The 23,202-nt window shown below is 53.3% G+C and overlaps 1 protein-coding gene across 1 annotated transcript; it reads left to right on the forward strand.

Moving 5' to 3' along the window:
* Positions 1-23,202, forward strand: TKT (transketolase). The gene is made up of 14 exons (XM_061128360.1): positions 1-233; positions 9,527-9,644; positions 10,429-10,542; positions 11,234-11,331; positions 15,099-15,290; positions 16,785-16,903; positions 18,235-18,428; positions 18,728-18,892; positions 20,066-20,222; positions 20,343-20,473; positions 21,078-21,161; positions 21,270-21,363; positions 21,975-22,097; positions 22,912-23,202. The coding sequence occupies exons 1-14, from the start codon at positions 127-129 to the stop codon at positions 23,085-23,087; spliced, it is 1,872 nt and encodes a 623-aa protein (XP_060984343.1). The 5' UTR covers positions 1-126; the 3' UTR covers positions 23,088-23,202.

Raw genomic sequence — 23,202 nt, forward strand, 5'->3', positions numbered from 1 at the left:
GGGACTCTTAACGCGCCCGCGAGCGGCCTCGGGCCTCGGCCGCTGCTTGCAGCTCCGCAGCCCTGCGTCTTAGCTTCCCCGTCTGCGTCCTCTGCCTCGCCACCCGCCCGTTCGCCCGGCCGCGCCATGGAGGCCTACCATAAGCCTGATCAGCAGAAGCTGCAGGCCCTGAAGGACACGGCCAACCGCCTGCGTATCAGCTCCATCCAAGCCACCACGGCGGCCGGATCGGGGTGAGTTGGGACACTGGGCGGCGGCGCCGGGGCGCGCTGCACAGTGCGACCACGGAGGAGGTGCCGTGGTGGGGGCCGGGGGCGCGGTCGGATGGTGGAGCGCGCGCCCGGGAGGTTGGAGCGGAGGATCCTTCCGCCGCGCCGGTCCTCAGCCCGGCTTCCGTCCGCAGGGGCCCGGCTCTCTGCGCGCTTTAGGCCGGCTCGGCCCCTCCTTACCCTCCGCTCTAAGGCGCAAGAGACGCGGCTCGGCACTGTGGAAGCCCCTCGTCCGCCGTGGGGAGAGTGCCACCATTAGTGCAATCTCGCCGAGAGCCAGGCCCTGTGCTTGCGATCGGCACACGCGGCCCCTGGACCCTTTACCCCCTGGTAATTGATAGCGTTCCACCCACACGTGAGGAAACCGAGGCTCCGAATTTGTCAATTGGCCGAGATCTGGCGCAGCGAGAGCTGGAATTTGAACCGGCTCTGCCCGAGACCAGAGCGCCTGTTTTAACCCCTCATCTTGCTGGGAAGCCTGGGGCCCTGGCCTTGTCCCTACCTCAAACTACCCGTCCCTGTCGCCACCTCACATTCCTGTTAAGAATCAAATTCCTGCCACCTTGGGTTTGGAGCGAGAGCGCTGCGACTCCAGGGGAGTAAGGGTGAGGAGGGAGGTGGGAGGTGGCCACGTGGATGCAGAGCCGTTGCATACCTTGTGAACTGAAGGTCTAAGTGAGATCTCCTCTAAGGCGGAGACAAGAGAAGGGGATGGGGTGGAGGAAGGGAGGTTTGAAAGGCTAAGAGAACCAAGAACCAAGTCTCAGGGCCTTGGGGTAAACATGCAGAGCCAGCCTCCACATGCACTTTCCCCAAGACAGGCCCATCCCCCAACGCTCTTTCCCGCCAGCCCTTGTGGCTCAGAGGCGGAGAAAGGCTGCTGTCCATCTCAGGGAGCCTTCTCTGAAGGTGGCCAGTTGCAGGGACAGTAATGATAACCGGTCACTGTGCAGCTGGAGGCGTCCGCTGGGGTACTTAAAGTCAGCCAGTGAGTCACTTCAGAGCCTGTTTCCCGCTCTGTAAAATGGGAACAGTAATAGCTCCTACACAACTCTCTGGTTTCCAGGATTCCAGCCCTTTAGGACTTGGGACCAGGCTGCCCAGACAGCATTTCATGGTGGGTTCCTGAAATGATTTTGAAGTCTGGGTTGGGGATGGTTTCCAGGGACCTTCCCAGATTAAGTCTGTAGAACAAAGACAAGATTCTACCTTCTGGCTAATTTCATACAGAATATATATATACATATATATATATATATATGTATATATATATATATATTTTTTTTTTATTGAAGGATAATTGCTTTACAAAATTATGCTGTCAAACCTCAACATGAATCAGTCATCAGTTCAGTTCAGTTCAGTCGCTCAGTCATGTCCGACTCTCTGCGACCCCATGAACTGCAGCACGCCAGGCCTCCCTGTCCATCACCAACTCCCGGAGTCCACCCAAACCCATGTCCATTGAGTCGGTGATGCCATCCAACTATCTCATCCTCTGTCGTCCCCTTCTCGCGCCCTCAATCCTTCCCAGCATCAGGGTCTTTTTCAAATGAGTCAGCTCTTCACATCAGGTGGCCAAAGTATTGGAGTTTCAGCTTCAACATCAGTTCTTTCAATGAACACCCAGGACTGATCTCCTTTAGGATGGACTGATTGGATCTCCTTGCAGTCCAAGGGATTCTCAAGAGTCTTCTCCAACACCGCAGTTCAAAAACATCAGTTCTTTAGTGCTCAGCTTTCTTTGTAGTCCAACTCTCACATCCATACATGACCACTGGAAAAACCATAGCCTTGACTAGACAGACGTTTATTGGCAGAATACCGTCTCTGCTTCTTAATATGCTGTCTAGGTTGGTCATAACTTTCCTTCCAAGGAGTGTTTTTAATTTCATGGCTGCAATCACCATCTGCAGTGATTTTGGAGCCCAGAAAAAAAAAGTCAGCCACTGTTTCCACTGTTTCCCCATCTATTTGCCATGAAGTGATGGGACCGGATGCCATAGGTATACATGTATCCCCTCCCTTTTGAACCTCCCTCCCCATCCCACCCCTCTAGGCTGATACAGAGCCCCTGTTTGAGTTTCCTGAGCCATACAGCAAATTCCCGTTGGCTATCTATTTTACATGTGGTAATGTACGTTTCCATGTTACTCTTTCCATACATCTCACCCTCTCCTAGGATATGTTTTTAATAAAACATAAAATCCTAAGGTCCAGTGAGGGGCTCATGTTACCAGGAAGACTTCTTGGACAGGTGGGAAGCACCAGGCGAGCGAAGAGAGAAACTGGAAAGGGGGAGACCAGGCTCAGTGATGGGCATCTCAGGAAGTTTGAAGGCACTTGGAGAGAAATGAAACAAATACTTACAACTTGGGGTGGGGGACTCCCAAAGGGAGAGGGTGTCTAGTGGTACTTCTGCATGGATCTTTGTTGGATAGTTAAACTCTGATTTCTACTGGGAAAAGATGGTGGATTTGGCAACTGAGTTACAAGTGGGTTTATACTGTAATGCCTGAAGGGCGAACTCACTGAACTCAAAGTGTCCATTTACAAAGAGAAAAAAACAGTGATTCCTGTGAGTTGTGAGCAAGCCTAAACGATTCAGGAAAGAAATACTTAGAGAAACATGCCTCAAGACCAAAAAAAAAAGAAATACTTAGAAAACTGAATTTTCAGAAGGAAGTAACATTACTATGTAACCTCTGTCAAAAGAGATGTTGAAAGGCATGTGCCAAGAGTTCTGTGTGCAAAACAAACAAAAAAAAAAACCAATAAAGGAAGACTTGAACAGGCCTCCAAGATGTTTGTTTTGAGGCAGTTCCCTCATGACAGTGCGTGAGCTCTGCAAAGTGAAGGCGCAGCTTTGAGGCCTTGGCACTGTGCAATCATGGTCAAAGGGACCGTGCTGCCAGGCTGTCTCCTTCCTAGGGGAGCTTACATCCCCGGTGATGCAAACAACACTTTGAGCAAAAGGCTCTGCATGGTCACTGCAGATGCTGGATTGATAGTGGGTCAGTGAGGACCATGGGGTCCTGATATCTTGGTAACTTTCCCCTTCCTCTGCCATCACTGGGCAAGTGATAGTGAACCTCCCCGGGCCTGGAAAGTGAGGACACTGGCCTCTGTGTCGTGGAGCTGAGGGACAGCCTGCACAAAGGGCTCACTGTGCAGTAGCCAAGCTGCTCCAGGTCACCTCGCCCTCCCTCCGCGTGCCGGAGGAGCTGTGGTCGCCGTGGCAACGGTCCAAGTCACCCAGTCTTTAAAAGATGATACTCAGGGACTTCCCTGGTGGTCCAGTGGATAAGACGTAGAGCTCCCAATGCAGAAAACCTGGGATCGATCCCTCATCAGGGAACTAGATCCCACATGCTGCAAAAAAAGACCTGGTGCAGCCAAGAAAAAAAAAAGATGACACTCCGTGGCCTTGTCAGAGGGGCCCTGACTGCTAAGGCTCTTGGTAGAGATTTCATAGTTCTCACCAACCACGCTAGACTCACAGTATCCACAGTGCTAAGTGTTATCTGAGGACTCCATCAGAGTCAAACCTGAATCTGAAGGCTCAGTCCGTGCTTAGAGGTCCCCAGGGCTCTGACCCACAGCGTTGGGGCGGGTACTCAGGAACAGAAGGTCTGGCCAGGCCCAGCTGGTGGGCACAGAGAGACAAGAATCTCACCGTAGCTGTGTGCCGAATGACTGTGCCTTTGTTGAAAAGACCCTGTTCCGTCTGAGGCCTCAGTTTCCCCATCTCTAAAGAAGTTCATAGCTAGGTGGTTTTCAAACTGGATTTCTTGAGAGCAGGGCTGGGGGACCAGAATGAGTGAACTCTGGGGTCCTGCCACCACCTGTTGTGGGTTTCATGTCCTGGAGAGAGTCCCTGTGACCTTAAAGTGGCTGAAAGTGCATCCTTGCCACCCAGCTCTGGTGATGAGGGACTTGGAGTGCTCAGAGGGCCCCTGTGGGCCCAGCCTATCTGGGCAGAGAACTGCTGCCCAGGCCTTCTCCATTTGGTCTGTCTTCACCCCAGCTCGGCCCTGACTGAGGCAAGAACAAGCCTGTTGGGATTACCCCAGCAGCAAGCAGCATTTCCCAACTCCCTGTGAGGACATCTGGCTGTCCTGCAGTGACTCTGTTCTCTGCTTCTGAGCTCAGCAGGGCTGGTGGGAGGTGCTCCCTGAAGCTGAGAACCTGGTGCACCTACTCAGGGTCTGAGACTTTCTCCTGGCTTCCATGAGCTGATGACGCTGTGGCCCCTGGGCCACCATCTCTCTGACCCCTCCCTGGACTTGGCCTCCAGTCCCACAACATCAGGAACTCCCTTCTTGTGCACATGACAGCTGCCTGCCCTGGATGCTGGGTCCTTCTGCAGACTCTGTACTCTTTCCCTGAACAGTGAGGTCAAGTGCACTCCATGAGGCGGGCTTGCCGGAGCTGGTAGCTCCCCCAGCATGTGGGTCTGGCTGACGGGAGCCTGCACTGTTTGACCTTCTTGCTCAGAAGTCAGTTGCACCCATGGCCTGGCTGTTATCTCTAAGGACTGCACAACTGGGTAAGGGAGTGTGGCCACTCAAGAACTTCCTCATCTGGGCCCTGAGCACCTTCTTCTTTTTAAAAACCATCCTTTTACAGCTCTAGTGAGGTATAATTTTCATATCATGGCATTCTTAGTGTACGATTCAGAGGCTTCTAGTAGATTTAATGTATTGACAGTGAGTTATTAATGCAGTAAGTTTTAGTGAATTTACCACTTCCCATTTTAACTCATCTGGATATTTCATATAAATGGGGTCCTACAGAATGAGATCTTTGAGGGTCTGGCTTTTTTCACTTAGCACAATGTTTGGAAGGTCATTATGTTGTAGCACGTAGTGAATGTACTTTGTTTTTATTGCTGGATAGTCAGGTGTTTGGTTAAACTACATTTTGTTTATCCATTCATTCTTCACTTACTCTTAGCATTTTGCTTTTCTGGCTCTTCTGATGGTAGACTGCAACCTTGGGCAAGGCATTTCCTTTCTGTGGACCTCAGTGGTCTTATCCTCAGATGAGGAGGTTAGATTTCATATCTGACATTTTTAGAGCTAGGATTTTACTGAGCAGTTGCCATTTTTCTATGCACTGTGCCAGGCTCTTTACACATAGAAACTACCTCATTCAGATTCTGCTATATCTCCATTTTACACGGAGGAAACTGAGTCTCAGAGAGTTCACATCCCTGGGGTCTTAGAAGCTTGGCACATCATTTATTTGTGCACTGTTTGTGCCAGATGCTCTTCAGGCCCGAGGCTACTACAGTGAAAAGGCTCAATCTGAAGCGTGGAGGCAGTCTTCTCAGGCAGGAGCCACCCCTCATGGTTCCTGGAACAGGAAGAACAAGGATGGCTTTTTAAGGTTTGCTTCTGCCTTGGCATCCTAGGATTCTCTCCTGAGGTTTTTTTTTTTTTTTTTTTTTTTTTTAACATATGCCTTAAAAAAGAGTATAACTGATGTACATGTTATAAATAATGGACCTGGTAGTATACCTTCCACCAGGCTTAAGAACTAGGATATTACAGGGCTTTAGAACCTACTGGGTGTCTCTCCCTCCTCATAGAAAGAGGGTTCCCCCAAGAAAGAGCTATACCCTGAGTTTTGCATTTTATTATTTTCCTTATAGTATAAGTTCATAAACAGTATGGCCTTCCCTGGTAGAGATCTGTCTGCAGTGAGCTTTGTTCACGTGTCATATTTGTGAGATTTTATTGAGATTGCTGCATAGTATTCCAGAAATTTGTTGTCATTAAGTATCTTGATAGATGTGAAGGTGGCTTTCAGATCTGATCATTGCACGTTTCGCTGTGAGTGTGGTCCTAGAAGTGGAGATACTGGGCTTTAGGGAATGTGCATTTACAGCTGTTGATTTGGTCTTTTTAATAGTTAAAAGGTTACTTAGGTTTTCTATCTCTTCCTGAATCAGTTTTGGTAAATCATTTTTTCCTAGACATTTTTCTGTTTCCAAATTTATTTGTATCATGTTGTTTGGAGTATTTTATCATCTGTTCTTATGCCCATTCCTCCACTTCTAATAGCACCCTTTCCTTTTTCTGGATCCTGCCTTAACAGAAGTTAGCTAAACCTTTTATCTTTTTTTCTTTTCTGAAGAGCTAACTGTTGGCTTCGATTTTTAAAAATCGTGCATTTGCTTCGTAGTTCATAAATTTCTGTTTTTCTTTCTACTGTCTTTGAGCTCACTGCATTTTTTAACTTTTTAGGTTGGATCTTCACTGTTGTGTTTTCAACTCATATTTCTCACTTTTTCCTTCAGGAACTTAGTTTTTTCTTCATAACAGATTATTTTTCTTCCTGTTTTGAGGCATGAGTGGCTGGCCAAGCTGGCCTCCCTGGTTTGTTCATTGTTTGAGGCCTTGAGGTATGTGTAGGGCCAGGAGAAGGGCCATCGTGGCAGCTGGCAGTATTAGCTCTTGATAACGGAGTGGAGCCCGGCCAGAGGGCTGAGGGATCTTCTCTGCACTTTTTCTGCAGGAAAACCTGTGAGCAGACAGAGTGCTGAAGGAAGGGGGAAGGGAGAAAGGGACATCTGGAAGGTGTGTCCTCCCCTGGGGTGGGGGGGGAGGGCTTTGGGAGACTTAGGCCCAGCTCCCTCAGCACCACCTTCATAGACTGAACTAATTGGGAATAAGTAGACAGGGTTTAGAACAGCCTTGTAACTCCCATGCATCACAAAGAGTTGCTTAGCAGATAAAGTTCCCTGCAGCTGCCCACCCTGTCCCTGCCTCTCCCCATCTCTAGCTCATTTATATTAATAGGTGTGTCCTCAGCAGCATGTGAGGTAGGCCCCCCCAGGGCAGGCTGGAGTTGCTGGAGAAGCACAGGTCCTCGGGCCACAGAGTCTGTACAGTGGCGCTCCTCTAGTAGGTTAAGCCTAAAAGTAACTGTCTCCCAGGAGTTCAGCAGAGCCCCATCTCAACCCTCAGCTTTTTTCCTGCCTGCCTGCCCCATGGTCAGCAGAGGGTCTCAGTCCCAGCCTGCTGATGAGTGGGAGGTGCTGTTGAAGACCGCAGTGTGGCATCTGGTCTTCCAGCAGATGGTGGTGGCTGATGGTGACCTGGGCACTTTGAGTTCACTGTCTTAGTTCCTTGACCCAGGTTGTCCCCACATAGCATCCCATTTACAAGTGAGGAAGCTGAGCCACAGGGGGCTGAAGCACAAGCTGAAGTCACACAGCCGGAGTGGCCCATATCCCCACCGTGGGACACCTCTCGGGGAATTCCCTGAAAGCTCTGGGGTGGGGGGCTGGGCGGATGCCTGGACCCTAAGCATCCCTTACTCTGTATGTCTTTATTTGGCAGTTATGAAGGTAGGGCCAGCAGTGTGTCCATTATGCAGGCTTTCAAGGGAGTAAAATATTGTAGGGTCAACCCTCATGCGCTGCATGATTCTTTGCGACTCCATAGACTGTAACCTGCCAGGCTCCTCTGTCCATGAAATTCTCCAGGCAAGAGTACTGGAGTGGGTTGCCATTTCCTTCTCCAGGGGATCTTCCCAACCCAGGGGTCAAACCCCGGTCTCCTGCATTGCAGGTAGATTCTTTACCAACTGAGCTACTAGGGAAGCCTGGTTAAAATCAAGTACTTTTCAGTTTCTGGTGTCTCTTCATGGATAACCTGCCTCCTTCCACGTCAACTTTGCCCAGGCGAGCATGCTTTTGCCATGTGCAGAAAGTGCTTTTGCCAGGCCCTTTATCCCTGAAGCCTCTTCCTGGAAACCACTGGTGGGCAGGAGAGGCTGAGCCCCATCCTGGGCCTGCCTTCTATCTCTTGGAGCAATTTGGCCTGCTGTCTACCCGCATCCTTCCCCCGCTGTTCTCCTTATAGGATCTTGACTTTTGAAACAGGGTTCCTCAGGGACGAGGCTGCCCCCAGAGGGAGGGGAAAGCAGGAGGTCAGCCTGGCCGGTGTTGACTGGGGTGTCCGTCCATCCCCCCCGCCTTGCCCCACTGAATTCTGTGCTAAGGACAAGGGAAGCTGGGTTCCTGCCAGGCAGGGAAGAGGTTTCTCGTTCACATTTCCTCACCTCCCTCTTTCAGGTCTAGTGTCTTTCCCCATGACCCAGGAGTTCGTAGAAATGGTTAAGTATAAGTCAACTGTGTGCTGGGGATGTGGCTACTAAACCAGCATGGACAGTTCCGGGTTTCTCTACTAATGTGTCTGCTCTGGGAGTGACTCACCCCTAACCCATGCGGGGAGCCGGCTGCAGGGAGGAGGGAGGCCCATGTGAACTCCAGATGGTGCATGTGCCCTTGGGTTTGGCAGTGGGCATGTTGCAGCGTGGAGGGGGCGGCTGGGAGACACGTGCCCTGAGGCTGATGCTGTAATCAGACTGTGGACCAGAGGGCTTCAGGAATTACAGCATGTCCTGCCAGGAACCCTAGTCTCTACACCTGGGGGCTGGGGCTGAATCACCCAAGTGGGTCCTGAGAAACCTGAACAAGTCTCATCTCTAAGATGTATTATCTCTAGCTAAGTCCTCTGCCCAGTCGCCATTCAAATAAGTGTGCTGTGAATAGAACAAGAGCCTAATAAAGGCAGCCCCCTTGACCCCACCAGGACCTGGCAGGACAGGCTCTTGGCTACTGTCGGCCCCACCCCAGTTCTTGTCTCAGGCAGAAGGAATTTTTATTTTTATTTTTTTAGGATTGTATCCTTTGTAGAAGATAAGAGATTGCTTTTGCCTTTTCAATTCTATATGAAAGCATGGTTTCTGGTGTTATACCAGCCCTCAGAATGCCCATTAAAAGGCTGCTGAGTAGCCCAGTGATGCTCTTGGAGAGCCTAAAACCCCACTTGGCAGACTACCCAACCCTATGGGTGGAGTCTACTGGAAGTCTCAGTCCATTAACCCCCGACCGTAGCCATGGGGGGCCTGGATCCGTGAGGGCCATGGAGGCCAAGTTGCCCTGGCAAGTGGGCAGAGTCCTGAGCAGTCCCACTGGAATTTAGCTCACTGGTCCTAGAGGGGCTACCACAGTCTCCTGGGCCCCTCTTCCTCCATGTCTCTGAGGGTGCAACCCCCATGCTGCCAGCAGTGGCCTCCTTGACACCCCATGCAGCCCTCCCGGGGCCCAGATCACGTGACTCCTTGACAAATCAGGCCCGTGACTCCTTGACACCTGCACCCCCAGTGCTCGGGTGTGGTGAGCCCTGAGGTCAGGGGTCTGGGGCCGTGATACACGTGTCCATGTCTCTCCCGGGCCACAGCCACCCCACGTCATGCTGCAGCGCTGCTGAGATCATGGCTGTCCTCTTCTTCCACACCATGCGCTACAAGGCCCTGGATCCCCGGAACCCTCACAACGACCGCTTTGTTCTCTCCAAGGTAGGAGGCCAGCCCACCACCCTTCCCCTGGGCCCTGGAACGGTGAGAAGGAGACCTGATGTAAGCCCAGCCTTTTGCCACCCTTCCTCACCCCAGGCTCCTTCTCCACCTGCCCCACCCGGCCCCACCCCCTCTTGCTGTGTGCTGACCCTGCTGGTAAATTAAGAAATAAATGACTGAATTAGTAGGAGAGGATGGAAATGACCTTGGGAGTTCCACTCATGTTTGGTGTTGACTGGCAGGACTGGAGTCCAGGCCTGGGGTACAGCTTTGTGACTTTCTGCACATGTCTCTGCTGTGCCAATCCTCAGGCCATACTCACTCTCTCAGGAGTCGGGGTGCCCTGCAACAGAGTTTGGGTTGGGGAGCCCTGGCCGCCCCCCACCCCACCCACCACATGAGAGTCACAGCCGCAAGCCATGCCACGAACCCCCAAAATCCACCAGTACCCAGGCCTGGCTCTGTGGCCTCTGGTCTCTCGAGGCAGGCATGAGAGCTTAGAAGTCTGTCCAAGTTGGCTCACATGCCAGAACCCAGGGATTAGGGCGACCGGCTGCCTGCTGGGGTTTTGGCCTCCGCAGCCTCACAGCTGTGTTCCCCCTGCACCTGTCCTGGGCTCCACTCGGCCTTGACTGTGGGAACCTCGGGCTAGAGAAGGATGAAGGGAGTGGCCTCCTCCTTGCTGCTTCCTTCTCTGAAAGGGATACCCTGGCTGGCAGGCTCGGCCAGGCCCCGGCGGGAACAGCTCCTCACCTGACCTCTCCCCACGGTCTGTCCCCTGCAGGGCCACGCGGCGCCCATCCTGTATGCCGTCTGGGCTGAAGCCGGCTTCCTGCCGGAGTCAGAGCTGCTGAACCTGAGGAAGGTCAGCTCCGACTTGGACGGGCACCCTGTCCCGGTAAGTGCACCTCACCAGGAGCCCTGCAGGCCTCTGCCTCCATTTCCTGTTTCTCAAGGCTTATGGGGAGCGGGCAGGGCACCTACTGAGGAACTGAGGCTGTTAGAGGGCAGAGGAAGAAGTGGGTGCTTGGGGAACACTGTTTACCCCAAACTTATGCTGAAGTCTGAGGCCTTTAAAGCCCCTACCTAGGGTGCTCTGGGCTGACTGCCAGGAGGGCCTTTCCCCAGCACCAAATACCAGCTTCCCTTCCCCGCTGGGCCTCCTTGGCCATGTAGACACAGCTTGGGAGATGAGATTCACTAAGGGGGTGGCAGCGGGATACTGGTGATATCCAGGGAAGGGGCCCAGTGCGTTCCTTAGAGGTTACCATGAAAACTGTCACATCCCATCAGGGCCAGCCACTAAGGCTAAATACTCAGTTTTGTCCTGAGTTCTCCCACCGACTTCACAAGGTGGGTTCTTTTACAGGGGAGGGAACAGATTCAGTCCATGGCCTGAGGTCACACAGCTCCCTGTGGACTGAGCTGGCATTTGAAGCACACCCACAATTACTGCTGCAGGGAAAGAGTGGGAAATCACACCCCCTGGGTCTGGGTGGGGCGTGGCTGCCAGGCCCTCGTGGCCAGGTTCCTGGGAGGCACTTCTAGGAATCACTGCCTGTGGTAACTGAAGCTCTCTGTCATGACAGAAACAAGCTTTCACCGATGTGGCCACTGGCTCCCTGGGCCAGGGCCTTGGAGCCGCTTGCGGGATGGCCTACACAGGCAAATACTTCGACAAAGCCAGGTAATGCTCCCACTCCCCCACCCCACCCACAGTGGTTTGGTGGGTGGTCCTGGGGACCCAGTTTTACTCTCCGCCCCCAAGCATCTCCTTGCCTGACCTAGTGGAAACTGTGTCATCAGCCGTGCATGAGTGGTGTGAGGCTGGTACCAGAGCTAGCCCCCTTTTAAGATGAAGAAATCGGCTCAGAGGAATGAAGGGACGTGCCCAGAGTCCCTGGAGAGTGGCCAGCAGGGCCAGCTTTGCGTCCAAGGCCGCGTGCTCCTTGGCCAGAATGCTTTGACTCAGGAGTTTCCTTGCTGCCCTCTTGAGCCCAGCTCCTGGACCCTGCAAGTCTTGGGAGGCCCCGTCCCACAATGCCTGACTAGGTGGCACAAACCTAGGCCTGAGCCACTCGGCCTTAGCTCAGGAAAGGAGTAGATGGTGTGTTCTGGGGAATTCTGGGCCTCCCTGAGCCCCCACTGTCAGCCAGGGAAGCCAAGAAGCCTGGAGAGGTTGGTCTGTAGGGAGTGAGCAGCCTGGTCAGAGCTTTGCTGCTCCAGGACCCGGGCAGTTTAGGGGAGATGCCCCTTGAGGCAGGTTCCAGCCACAAGGCTCTCCACCGTGGCTTGCAGACGAGTCTCTGCTGCGGAGGGGAGTGTTGGCTACAGGCTTTCCAGGTGGCTTCTGCATTCCTTTATCCTTCGGGGCTCTCTGCTCTGCTCAGAGCTTTCTAGGGTTTCGCCTTGATAAGCCCCATGGGCTGGGTGGTGACATGCATACAGCTGTCCCTCCACACAGATGAGGAAACAGGTAAGATGCTTGCCTGTGGTGGAGGCAGGATTTTGAACCCAGGGTGTGCATCCAGAGTCCGTCTTCAGGGTCCCCAAGGCTGGTCTGAGGTACCCAACGGAAGCACAGGAGGTTGAGGGGGCCCTGTGAGTGGAAAGCTTCCCAGAGGAGAGGCTGAGGGAGCCTGGCCTGCAGGTGGCAGGTGGCTGCAGGGAGCCTGACTGGATGTTGCACCTCAGTGAGCACCTACTGTATGCACGGGAAGCTGCTGAGACAGTTTTCTCCGGGAGGTAGACTGGGGCTCTGAGGCCTTCCAGGCTCAGGCCGGTGTCAACTGACTGCCCAGCTTCCCCGGCTAGGCTCTGGGGCCAGGCTCAGCTACACCCAGACGTGATGCACCGTGAAGTGAAGAAAGTCACAAAGAATGGGATGTGTGTTTAAGAGTATTTTATTTGGCACAGAACCAGACTTGTGAGTTAATTATTCTCTACAGTTGGTTGAAATAATTCCTCATGAAGGGTCATTTCTTGACCCTTAACATAATGGGAGAAGCCAGTGTAGGGAGAAGGGGTTTAGCAGGGTTCTCGGCAGCCAGGGTTGGCTAAGGCTGAGGGGTCGAGGGAATTATCAGGCTGTGCTGGCTGCCAGAGTTCCTGATAGAGCAGATCCAGCCTCCAGTCCAGTCTGTCCAGCCAGCAGCCGGGGAGCACATATCCAACTGGCTCTTTTCCATTTCTCCCTCTCTTTTTTGACTGCACTCTGCAGCTTGTGGGATCTTAGTTCCCCAACCAGGCATCAAACCTGGGACCCCAGGCAGTGAGATGGTGGAGTCCTGACTATAGGCTCACCAGGGAATTTCCCCACTTCTCTTTTAAATAATTTGGGGGGGGGGGGGGGGATTATAAAATACGTATTAATCTGAAACACAGGAATGCATTAAAAAGAAATGAACATTTTCCCTATTCTTAACACCCCCACTCCCATTTCAACCTTCTTAACAACAATGCATTCTATTTCCTCCATGTCATTGTGAGAAGGAACTCACAGATTTATCATCCTAGTATTTATACACTTTTACCTAATGCTTTTTGGGAAAATCTGAACATTTACTCACGCACTGTCAAGAGCTAGTTTTAATGCCCATTCTGTTTCATGGGGATGCTATAACGCATTTAGATGTCATTTGTTGTTGGACATTTGAGGTGGTTTTCTAACTCCTGCAACAGATAATTGGCCCTGTCATTAGGGTTTCTTCATGGTCGTTCAGGACTGTGGGTATTTGCAACTTCCGCCCCAAATCTAACAGCTTCAGGCAATACACAGCCTCAGGGTTAGCCCCAGCTTCTGCAGAGCACCCTTTTCTGTTCTTTCCAGTCCAGTGTCTCCCCAGGCTGCCCTCCTGACCTGAATCTGAGGCTGTGCTGCGACTCCACTCTTGGCCCCAGTTCAATTTCCTTGGAAGTGGGTGTGGTGTTGGGAGGGTAGCTGATCGGCTTCCCTGGAATCCCTTTCTGGAGAAGTCAAGTTCCCTACTGGCCTCTCTGCTCAGCCCCATCAGACTGGTCATTTTGGGGAGCCGCTGTGCAAGACGCCCTGCCCCTGGTGGAGGAGCCAGTGGCCTGGCCCATTGGAGGCCGCGAAAGGGAACATACAGGCCTGACATGACATGGAGAGGATGAAGGAACTCTCTATGACCTGGAGGCCTGCAGTGGTGCTGAGTCATGCTGACAGCTCCATGACTGGCCCCTCCTCTTCTCCAGCTCCTCCTGCCTTGGCCCTGCAACAGGGAGGCATGGAGGCCCTACCGCTCAGCAGCAGGCAGGCTGTGTCCGCTCCGAGCCATCCAGGCAGCAGCCTCACTTCCTGGTTTCAAGTCCCTCAGCCTTTGAGCCTGTTTCCTTATCTGTGTGTTTTTTGGGGAATAACAATTGCACTTACCTTCTTGTGGGACTTCCCTTCACAAGGGGCTTCCCTTGTGGCTCAGCTGGGAAAGAATGCACCTGCAAAGCAGGAGACCTGGATTCGATCCCTGGGTTGGGAAGACCCCCTGGAGAAGGGAAAGGCTACCCACTCCAGTATTTTGGCCTGGAGAAGTCTCTGCCTGGGTGGCAGAGACTCAGACACAATTGAGCGACTTTCACTTTAACTTTACCTTCTTGAGAGGATTACTCAGTGCTAAGCACAGTTAGGGGGTGGGAGGTGGGGTCAAGGTCTCTGAGTTGCCCTCCTGGCCTCTAGCTTCACTCTTGGCTCCACCCTCCCCAGGGAAGGTTTTATTTCTGGGTAATTTATCCCAACTTCATTGCCCTTTATACTGTGTCAGACTGCCTTTGGAAAATCATGGCTACCTGGGTTGAGGGCAGGAGATGGCCCCTGGAGGGGCAGAAAGCCTAAGCCCAGCTCTAGTCTTGGGCAAAAATCAGCCCCCCCCCCCCCCCCCCCAAAAAAAAGCAAAAAACCAGCCCGAGAACCTTGGGAGAAGCCCATCCTAGGAGGCACCTGCCCGCAACAGTGATCTTGGCCTTTAAGCCCCCTTGTGAGTGCTCATCTTCACCTGAAGCCTGCCTCCAGGGTGCTGCCTGCTGTGCATCACAGGTGGCCTCTCCAGCCCACCTCCTCTGAGCAGAAAGGTCTTCTCTCCCTCTGGCCCGCCCAGTGAGTCCCAGGGCTCCCCCAGCAGTCCTGGTTCAAGTTGGGATAGAGAGAAGCGGATGCACCCCTGTGGTGGGTGGCTCCCACCCAGTGTGAGTAGTTAGCCCCCATGAATCTCACCGTTTTCTTCATGCCCTAACAACTCCTGATTGCCTGGATCTTATTGGTCAGACTGCTGTCTGGAGCTCTTTTCTGGGCAGCCAGTACTACTTTCTGGAGCTCCTGACAGTTTCCATCACAGCCCTTTCCTCACTGGGTGTGGACTTGGGTTTGGCACAGCTGTTACTTGTCCCAGAGGGAGAGGCCAGGGGCACAGGGACGGCCTCTAACCCGCCCCCCATCCACAGCTACCGGGTCTACTGCATGCTGGGAGACGGGGAGCTGTCAGAGGGCTCCGTGTGGGAGGCCATGGCCTTCGCCAGCATCTACAAGCTGGACAACCTTGTCGCCATTCTTGACATCAACCGCCTGGGCCAGAGTGACCCTGCCCCGCTGCAGCACCAGATGGACGTCTACCAGAAGCGCTGCGAGGCCTTCGGGTATGTACGGGGCAGTGACCTGAAGACCCTCATAGCGAAGGAGACCTCTATGCCAGCAGCTTTGTAGGTGCAGGGGCTGAGCTGGAGGTTAAGCTGCGTTTTGATGCAGACTCACTTCAGGGTTTGACTCACATGGCATTTGGGCTTAAAGGGGCCGCCTTAGCCAGTGGCATGGATTTGTGGGCTGAGATGCAGCTCTGGGTTCCTGTATTTGCACATTGGTGTGATGGCTCTCAGAGCTTCCGCGTGATACGATCTCATACATCCTCACTTTGTTCTTGGGTGAGGAGGCAGGAGGTACACAGTGTAGACCAGGATCGCTCAGTACATCAGTCCACTGGTAACCAATGACCAGCCAGCCTGGGGAGGAGGAGCGTGCCCTTCTCCTAGGGAAATGGGAGATAGGCTTTCCAGATATCTCCCCTGGGCCTCGGATGGTTGTGAGTTCAGAGTCACCTGTTACAAAGCAAGGAGGTCTGTTTGGGTGGGTGGCATCCAGAGGGGCCCCCACCTTGATGTCCCTCCCCTGCCCCAGGTACAGGCTGCTCTGCAGTTGGGCTCAGGGCCCTGGGCCTCCATGGCCACCCTTCAGAGATGAACTGATGGCAGGGAAGGCGGGGGTGGAGTTGTAGTACCTGGTCACATAGATACAGGGCTGTTACCTCTTTTGTGACCTTACAGAGGGAGAAAATGAAGAGAGGAAAGATTTCTCTGGACGAAGAAAGAAACAGCTACAAAATGCTTCAGGGACAGACCTCCCCAAAACCACATGGACCTGGGGACTTAGAGTATAACCCTGGCAGCGTCCTTGGGTCTGTGTCCATAACCTCGTGACTACAAAACCAGATTCCTTAAGTCCTGGCTCCATCACTTAACTTGGTTTTGTGACCTTGGGCAGGTTGCTCCACCTTCAGTATCTCAGTTTACTTGTCTATAAAATGGAAGCAATAACAGGCTTAAGTGAGTTAATAGGTGCTCAGCTCCGTGCTTTAGAGTGCGTGCTCAATAAGCGTGAGCTGCCACTTCTGTTACTATTAATCTGCCAAAAAGAATTCCAGAAGGGACTGGCTGAAAGAGAAAGTTTCCTTCTGGATGTTTGACAACATAGCTTATTTTATACAAGTTTCTAACACTGCGTCCAGCAGCCATGGAGAGGTCAGCTTAAATAAGAATTCATCAAAAATCTAATAGTAGATTCCAATCTCAGCACATTGTCCCAAGAGCAGCTTTCAGTAGGAAATGAATAGCTCAGGAATGAAAGACAATAAGTACACTGGGCTTTGCTTTACTCAGAAGAGAGGAGGAAGGTCTGTCCAAAGGCAAACAAGAGGAAGTCAAACAATGTGAAAATAGAAAATTAAACCCAAATTGAAAACAGGCAGGTTTGAGCCATCCCAGCTCCTCTAGGTCCTTTTTCGCAGTGGAAGGAGGACAGGCCTTTCCCTAGGACCCTCGTCAGGGCCCTTGCCCCTCACACCCCTTCTCTGTTCCCAGTTGGAACGCTATCATCGTAGATGGACACAGTGTGGAGGAACTGTGCAAGGCCTTTGGGCAGGTGAAGAACCAGCCAACAGCCATCATCGCCAAGACCTTCAAGGGCCGAGGCATCACAGGTCTGTACATGAGCCTTCCACCCGCTCCCCTGCCCGGGACTGGGCCCTGCAGCTGACTTTAGAGCTGGAGGTTTTGGGGTTACCACTGGAGAGCCTGCCCCTTGCCCTGCTCAGTGGAGTGTACCCAGTCTGAGGAAGGAGATGTAGGAGACTCGATGGGCAGAGTGGCTGAGCTGGGATTTAAGACCCTAGTTGGGTGGCCTATGGGGTCATGTATAGGCAGGAGGACTTTGAGAGGCCTCTGGGTAAGGAGAAAGGACAGTTCCTAGCCGGCATTTGCAGAGAGACCTTGGCAGCTCCAGCTGTCTGCCCTGAGCCAAAGGGCTGATGCAGGGAGCCCCAGGAGAGCCTGGGGGGACCTAGATTCTCCCCTCAGAGGTGAGCAGGGTACCCCTCATGCAATGGAAAAGTGATTCCAGAGGCTTGTGCAGGTGGGTCACCCGGGAGGGTCTGGAAGATAGTTCCTGAGCCAGGCCTGAGAGCCCTACAGGCGTTAAATCCTTCCCTAGCACCCAGACATGGATTCCAGACCCTTGTTTGGGGCTAGGATGGCCACTGCCCATTGTAAAGAAGGGAAGATGGGGCTAGAAATGGCCAGAAACTTGACTATGGAGTCTGGCATTAAGAGAGCTACCTGCGGATCCTGGGCGGTCTTCACTGTGCCCAGCTGGTCCCCTACCCACCAGGGGTCACGTCCCTCTCTGCCTGCGTGGACTTGGGGCAATTGAGGACGTTTCACTGGAATCTGGGGAGAGCTGTACAGCCCTCTGAGCCTCTGGGAGAGGCCTCTGGGATACTCTCACAGCCTCAGTGCTGCTGACACTCACCCTTCAGGTGTTACCACTACAGCTTCTGTGGGCTGCCTGTGTCCTTGGCTTTCCCTGGGCTGTGGTGACATCTGAGGTGACCTCACAGGAGAGGGGTACTAAGCCTCACTGGCCCTCCCACACAGCAAGGCACCATGGCAGGGGGTGACTTTCGGCAGTGCTGACCCTGCCCTGGTTCACAGCTTCCCTCCCAACTCCTTCAGCAGAGTGTGATTTCTGCAGCAGACCCCACTCTGCAAGCTTGGGGTGGGGAGGTGACGCAGAGAACGGGTTGGGCCAGCATGCCAGCAACATTCATCCACCCATGCATGCCCCCTCCCACTGGGAGCTCCCCAAGGACTGGGCCCCCACTCAGTAGGGGCCTGCAGTTGAGTGCTGGTCAACACAGTCCTCTGTGGTGGTGGCCTGCCCTCACATGGAGGGCCGGGTCCCCCAAGCAGCTTCCTGGTCCCCTGAGAACTGTCACCTTACCTGTCCCTCTGTCTTCCTACATTGTACCTGTAGGGATAGAAGATAAGGAGTCTTGGCATGGGAAGCCCCTCCCCAAAAATATGGCCGATCAGATCATCCAGGAAATCTACGGTCAGATCCAGAGCAAGAAGAAGATCCTGGCAACACCCCCACAAGAGGACGCCCCCTCAGTGGACATCACCAACATCCGAATGCCCACTCCACCCAGCTACAAAGTTGGGGACAAGGTACCCAATTGAGCCTCCAATTTTCTGGACTGGCTAGGCTGGGGTGGCAACAGTACTCTATTTTCCAGAGAGTGAGGCCAGGAGAGAGAAAAGAGATTAGTTCAAGTTGAGGAGGAACCCTGAGATATTGCTCCTTGCAGTTCTTTCATGGGGACAGCCAGCTCTGGAGTTATTTACTTTTCTGTCCCTATATTTTTTCTTTTTCCTCCCTGGTGGAAGCTGTGGCCCAGGGGCTGAGCAGGGCTCCAGGCCACATGCCTCCTGAGGTGCTCAGCCTACCCACTCTTTTCTCCCCCCAGATAGCTACCCGCAAGGCCTACGGACAGGCCCTGGCCAAGCTGGGCCATGCCAGTGACCGCATCATCGCCCTGGATGGGGACACCAAGAACTCCACCTTCTCAGAACTCTTCAAAAAGGAGCACCCGGACCGTTTCATTGAGTGTTACATTGCTGAGCAGAACATGGTAGGTAGAGCTGGGGTCTGTCGGGTGTGGGGGCAGGGCTGAAGCCCTCCCACTCCGTTGAGCAGCTGTATCGGCATGCTGGTCCTTGACCCAGCATGAACCCATGACCTCAAGTGACTGGTGGGAGAGGGGTGATGTGACACCCAAGGGCTGGATGAGTGGAAACAGGGGAGCTGAACAGGGGGTACTGCATGCCAGCCAGGCATTGTGGTGGATGGGCTTTCTCTGGGGGTAAAGGGCTCTGCGGATGGAAGGGAAGGCACGCCCAGGAGGCTGGTAGTTTTAGCAAAGGCTGCTGAACCCTTTTATGCACAAGGCTCTAGCCCCTGCCACCCTGTGGGATACAGAGATGAGAGAGTTTGGTGAACCTCTATCATGTGCATGGCTGTATTCACAACTCCATGTCAGGAACTGTGGTTGTTAAATAAGAAACAATGTTTTGTCCAGTGTTTCAAAATATCTGCTCCTCTCTGCAAAGGAGCCCAGCAGGGCCTGCAGGCCCCTAGGAGCGGGGAGCTTCGGCCCCCTGGTGGCCACTTGGCTCTATTGCACCCAACATTCTTCCTCTTAATACCTGAACTGGAAGTTGTCTCTGGCTTCTGGCCTTGGCAGCTGGAAGATCCAGACTAAACTGGTGAGGTGTGGAGAGGGTGGGGGCTGGGGAGGCCCCAGGTATGCTGGGGAAGGAGGGCTCATGTCAGCTGGTGGATTTCATAGCTGGGGAGGTGGTGCCGATTTGGAACCAACCGATGCCTGCACTCAGTGCTTCTAGGCCAGGATTTGGGGCCTGGAGCTTGCGGAGCTTAGGGTTGCAAGGGCTTGTCTTTGCAGAGGCCTTGGGGCGACAGGGAGGTGGTGGAGGGAAACTTGCACAGGCCTGGGAAGGATGAATCATCCATGCCCAAGCTGACTAGCTTGCTCTGTGAAAGGCTTTGCTGGCTGCTAGAAAAGTATTCCCCAGGAGAGTGATTTTTTAAGAGAACTTTTGAAACAGGTATATCAGTTCAAAGGAGTCTGGAAAGAGACCGGAGCCCCTAGGTGCACAGGATCACTTGCATGAGAGAAGGAGAATTAACAGTTATTGAGATGACACAACCCTCGCCTCCCAGGAGGTGGTCCTGGGCTTCCTGGCCACCTCTCCCTCGGGGCTGACGCCGTCCGCTTTGTCCCCAGGTGAGCATTGCTGTGGGCTGTGCCACCCGCGACAGGACGGTGCCCTTCTGCAGCACCTTCGCAGCCTTCTTTACACGGGCCTTTGACCAGATTCGCATGGCAGCCATCTCCGAGAGCAACATCAACCTCTGCGGCTCCCACTGCGGCGTGTCCATCGGTGAGTGGAGCTGGGGTGCTTACACCTGTGACGCCCTCAGACTTCTGCAGCAGGGTGTGGGGCCAGGATTCCATTACATGCATGGGGTCTTACGTTGACATATCCTTTCCCACACCCTAGGAGAAGACGGGCCCTCCCAGATGGCCCTGGAAGATCTGGCCATGTTTCGGTCTATCCCCATGTCAACTGTCTTTTACCCAAGTGATGGGGTGGCTACGGAGAAGGCAGTAGAATTAGCAGCCAATACAAAGGTGGGTCATGTGACTTCTTTCTTCAGCTGCAGCTAGTCCTTCCCTAGAGAGACAGGAGGGGAGGCCAGCATGCTGACCCAGAGCTGCTCATTTGCTGCCCCAGAATGGGTGTCTCCTGACTTTGCACTGGTGGTGTAGCTTGGAGGAGTTAGACCAGGAAAAATGAAATACACACCTCCCTTCCTGCTACATGGCAGACACTGCTAATTGATCACTGCACTCTTTGCCCATTTGAGCATCCCAGCAGCTCCTGGGATACTCCAATCCAGCTCCCTGCCTCCATTCCGGCAGTTGAGGCTTATTTGCCCTCCCCGAGTTGGATTCTCCAAAACAGAATGAACTGAGTCCTGACCAAGAGCCACCTGCTGTTGACCAGACAGCCCCCATGTGTTTCTTGTTCCTCTGTCTGAGAACAGGGGCCGAGGCACAGTGCTTGGGTAGGGGCAGCCCTTCCTGGAAGCTAGTCTACCTGAAAGAGACTCTTCTGTCTAGGACTTGGGGCTGGCTCTCACAAAAGAGGAAAGGCACATGCTGCAGAGGACTCTGGTCCTTGAGATTCGATGTCCTACATCCTGAAATCCTTCGTTATTCTGTTTCATTCCAGGGTATCTGCTTCATCCGGACTAGCCGCCCAGAAAATGCCATCATCTACAACAACAATGAAGATTTCCAAATCGGACAAGCCAAGGTTAGTTGCAATTTATGCCCCAGTGAGATCCCGTAGAGTGAACCCGAGGCCGGGACCCACCCCAGGTCCCCAGTCTCTGAGCCTCACTGGCCCCCATGTTGCCCTCAGGTGGTCCTGAAGAGCAAGGATGACCAGGTGACTGTGATTGGTGCTGGGGTGACCTTGCACGAGGCTTTGGCAGCTGCTGACCTGCTAAAGAGAGGTAAGGAGGGTGGGATGCACAAAGTCTTAGACGGGGCACTGACTGCAGACCAGGTCGTGGGGGTGAGGAAGAATCTCATCTAATTAAATGATGAAAATATTAATAAAAGCCAGACTTGGAGCCCTTATTGTGTGCCCAGCACACATTCTGATCTGTGACCAGATCAGAAGCTCTGGAGCCTGACCATAGGACTTGAATCTACTTAGCTGGCCTCTAAGTATGTTATTCAGCATCACTGTGCCTTACCTTACCTCAGGGCAGACTCTTGGAATGTCCCTCGGGCTTCCTCTTTAGCTTGAAAAGCATCTTTGATGGAGTTTCCTGACAGTTCAAATGCCAACATCCTGCAGCCCAGGGCAGGAGGGGAGGGTGGGGTGCTCCTCATCTTCCTGGAGACCAGTTGATCCGAAATTAGGCCAGGGAGGCTCCCAGGTGGAGGGGTGGGTTGGAGGATATGGCATCACCGGTCAACAGCGGAGGGGGTGAGCTATTAGGGGTGGGTAGCTATGTGACAGGCTCCCTCCCAGGGTGCCCATCCAAGGCTCTTAAGGGCAGACCCACAGCACCCAGCTCCTTTGCCTTAGCCCACCCCTCTTCCTCTCCCCTCACAGAGAAGATCAACATTCGCGTGTTGGACCCTTTCACCATCAAGCCCCTGGATAAGAAGCTCATTCTTGACAGTGCCCGTGCTACCAAGGGCAGGATCCTCACTGTGGAGGACCACTACTATGAAGGTGAGAGCGCTCAGGGCACATTGCTAAGAGTACACGGTGGTTATTGTCCCTGGAGTTCTTGAACATTAAGGCTGTTGTGGAGAATCAAACTGGGAAAGCAACACAAATATCAGACTTTTATGTGTGTGTGTTTGCTTTCAGTCGTGTCCGACTCTTTGCGAACCCAGGGACTGTAGCCCACCAGACTCCTCTGTTCATGGGGTTTTCCAGGCAGGAATACTGGAGTGGGTTGCCATTTCCTCCTTCAGGGGATCTTCCCGTCTTGACCCAGGTATCAAACCTGGGTCTCCTGCATTGTAGGCAGATTCTTCACCACTGAGCCACCTGGAGAAGGGAATGGCAACCCACTCCAGTCTTCTTGCCTGAAGAATTCAATGGACAGAGGAGCCTGGCAAGCTGCAGTCCCTGGGGTTGCAAAGAGTCGGACATGACTAAGTGACTAACATACATCTGGGAAGCTTTCATTAGTTCTTCACAAAGCCATCCTCCACAAGTGTATGCTACCCTCTCCTCCATGGCAGGCGCCTGGGGGAAAGACAGGCTTAGACCCTGAAGCCAAGTGCATACACTCATTGGTTGATGCCCAGAGAATGGTGTTAAAAGTGATTCAGAGGCCATATTTGGGCTTATGGGGGAAAAAAAAAAAGTGCTGTGATTGGTGACATCTGGTCTGGTTACAGGCGTGGGGCAGGGTGGAGTATATGCCCTTCCCCATCCTCAGGACTGATTTGGGGCTGGGCGGCAGCTAGGGGTGACCTGCCCACCACTCTCCCTGAGGCTGCGTCCCCTGACTTACCTCCTTTCCTCTGTCCAGGTGGCATAGGTGAGGCAGTGGCCTCCGCGGTCGTGGGAGAGCCTGGCGTCACTGTCACCCACCTGGCGGTCAGCCAGGTGCCGAGAAGTGGGAAACCGGCGGAGCTGCTGAAGATGTTCGGCATTGACAGGGACGCCATCGCGCAGGCCGTGCGGGGCCTGGTGACCAGGGCCTAGGGAGAGCGTGGGGTATGGGGTGGGAGTGAGTTCTACACATTCCTGAGATCCTGGCCAAGGTGCTCAAAAGATGTACTGAGAGGAGTCATAAAATATATGTTTTGAGAAAAATGAA

The sequence above is a fragment of the Dama dama genome, chromosome 24, assembly GCF_033118175.1.
Source record: "Dama dama isolate Ldn47 chromosome 24, ASM3311817v1, whole genome shotgun sequence".
In the NCBI taxonomy this organism is placed as follows: Eukaryota; Metazoa; Chordata; class Mammalia; order Artiodactyla; family Cervidae; genus Dama; species Dama dama.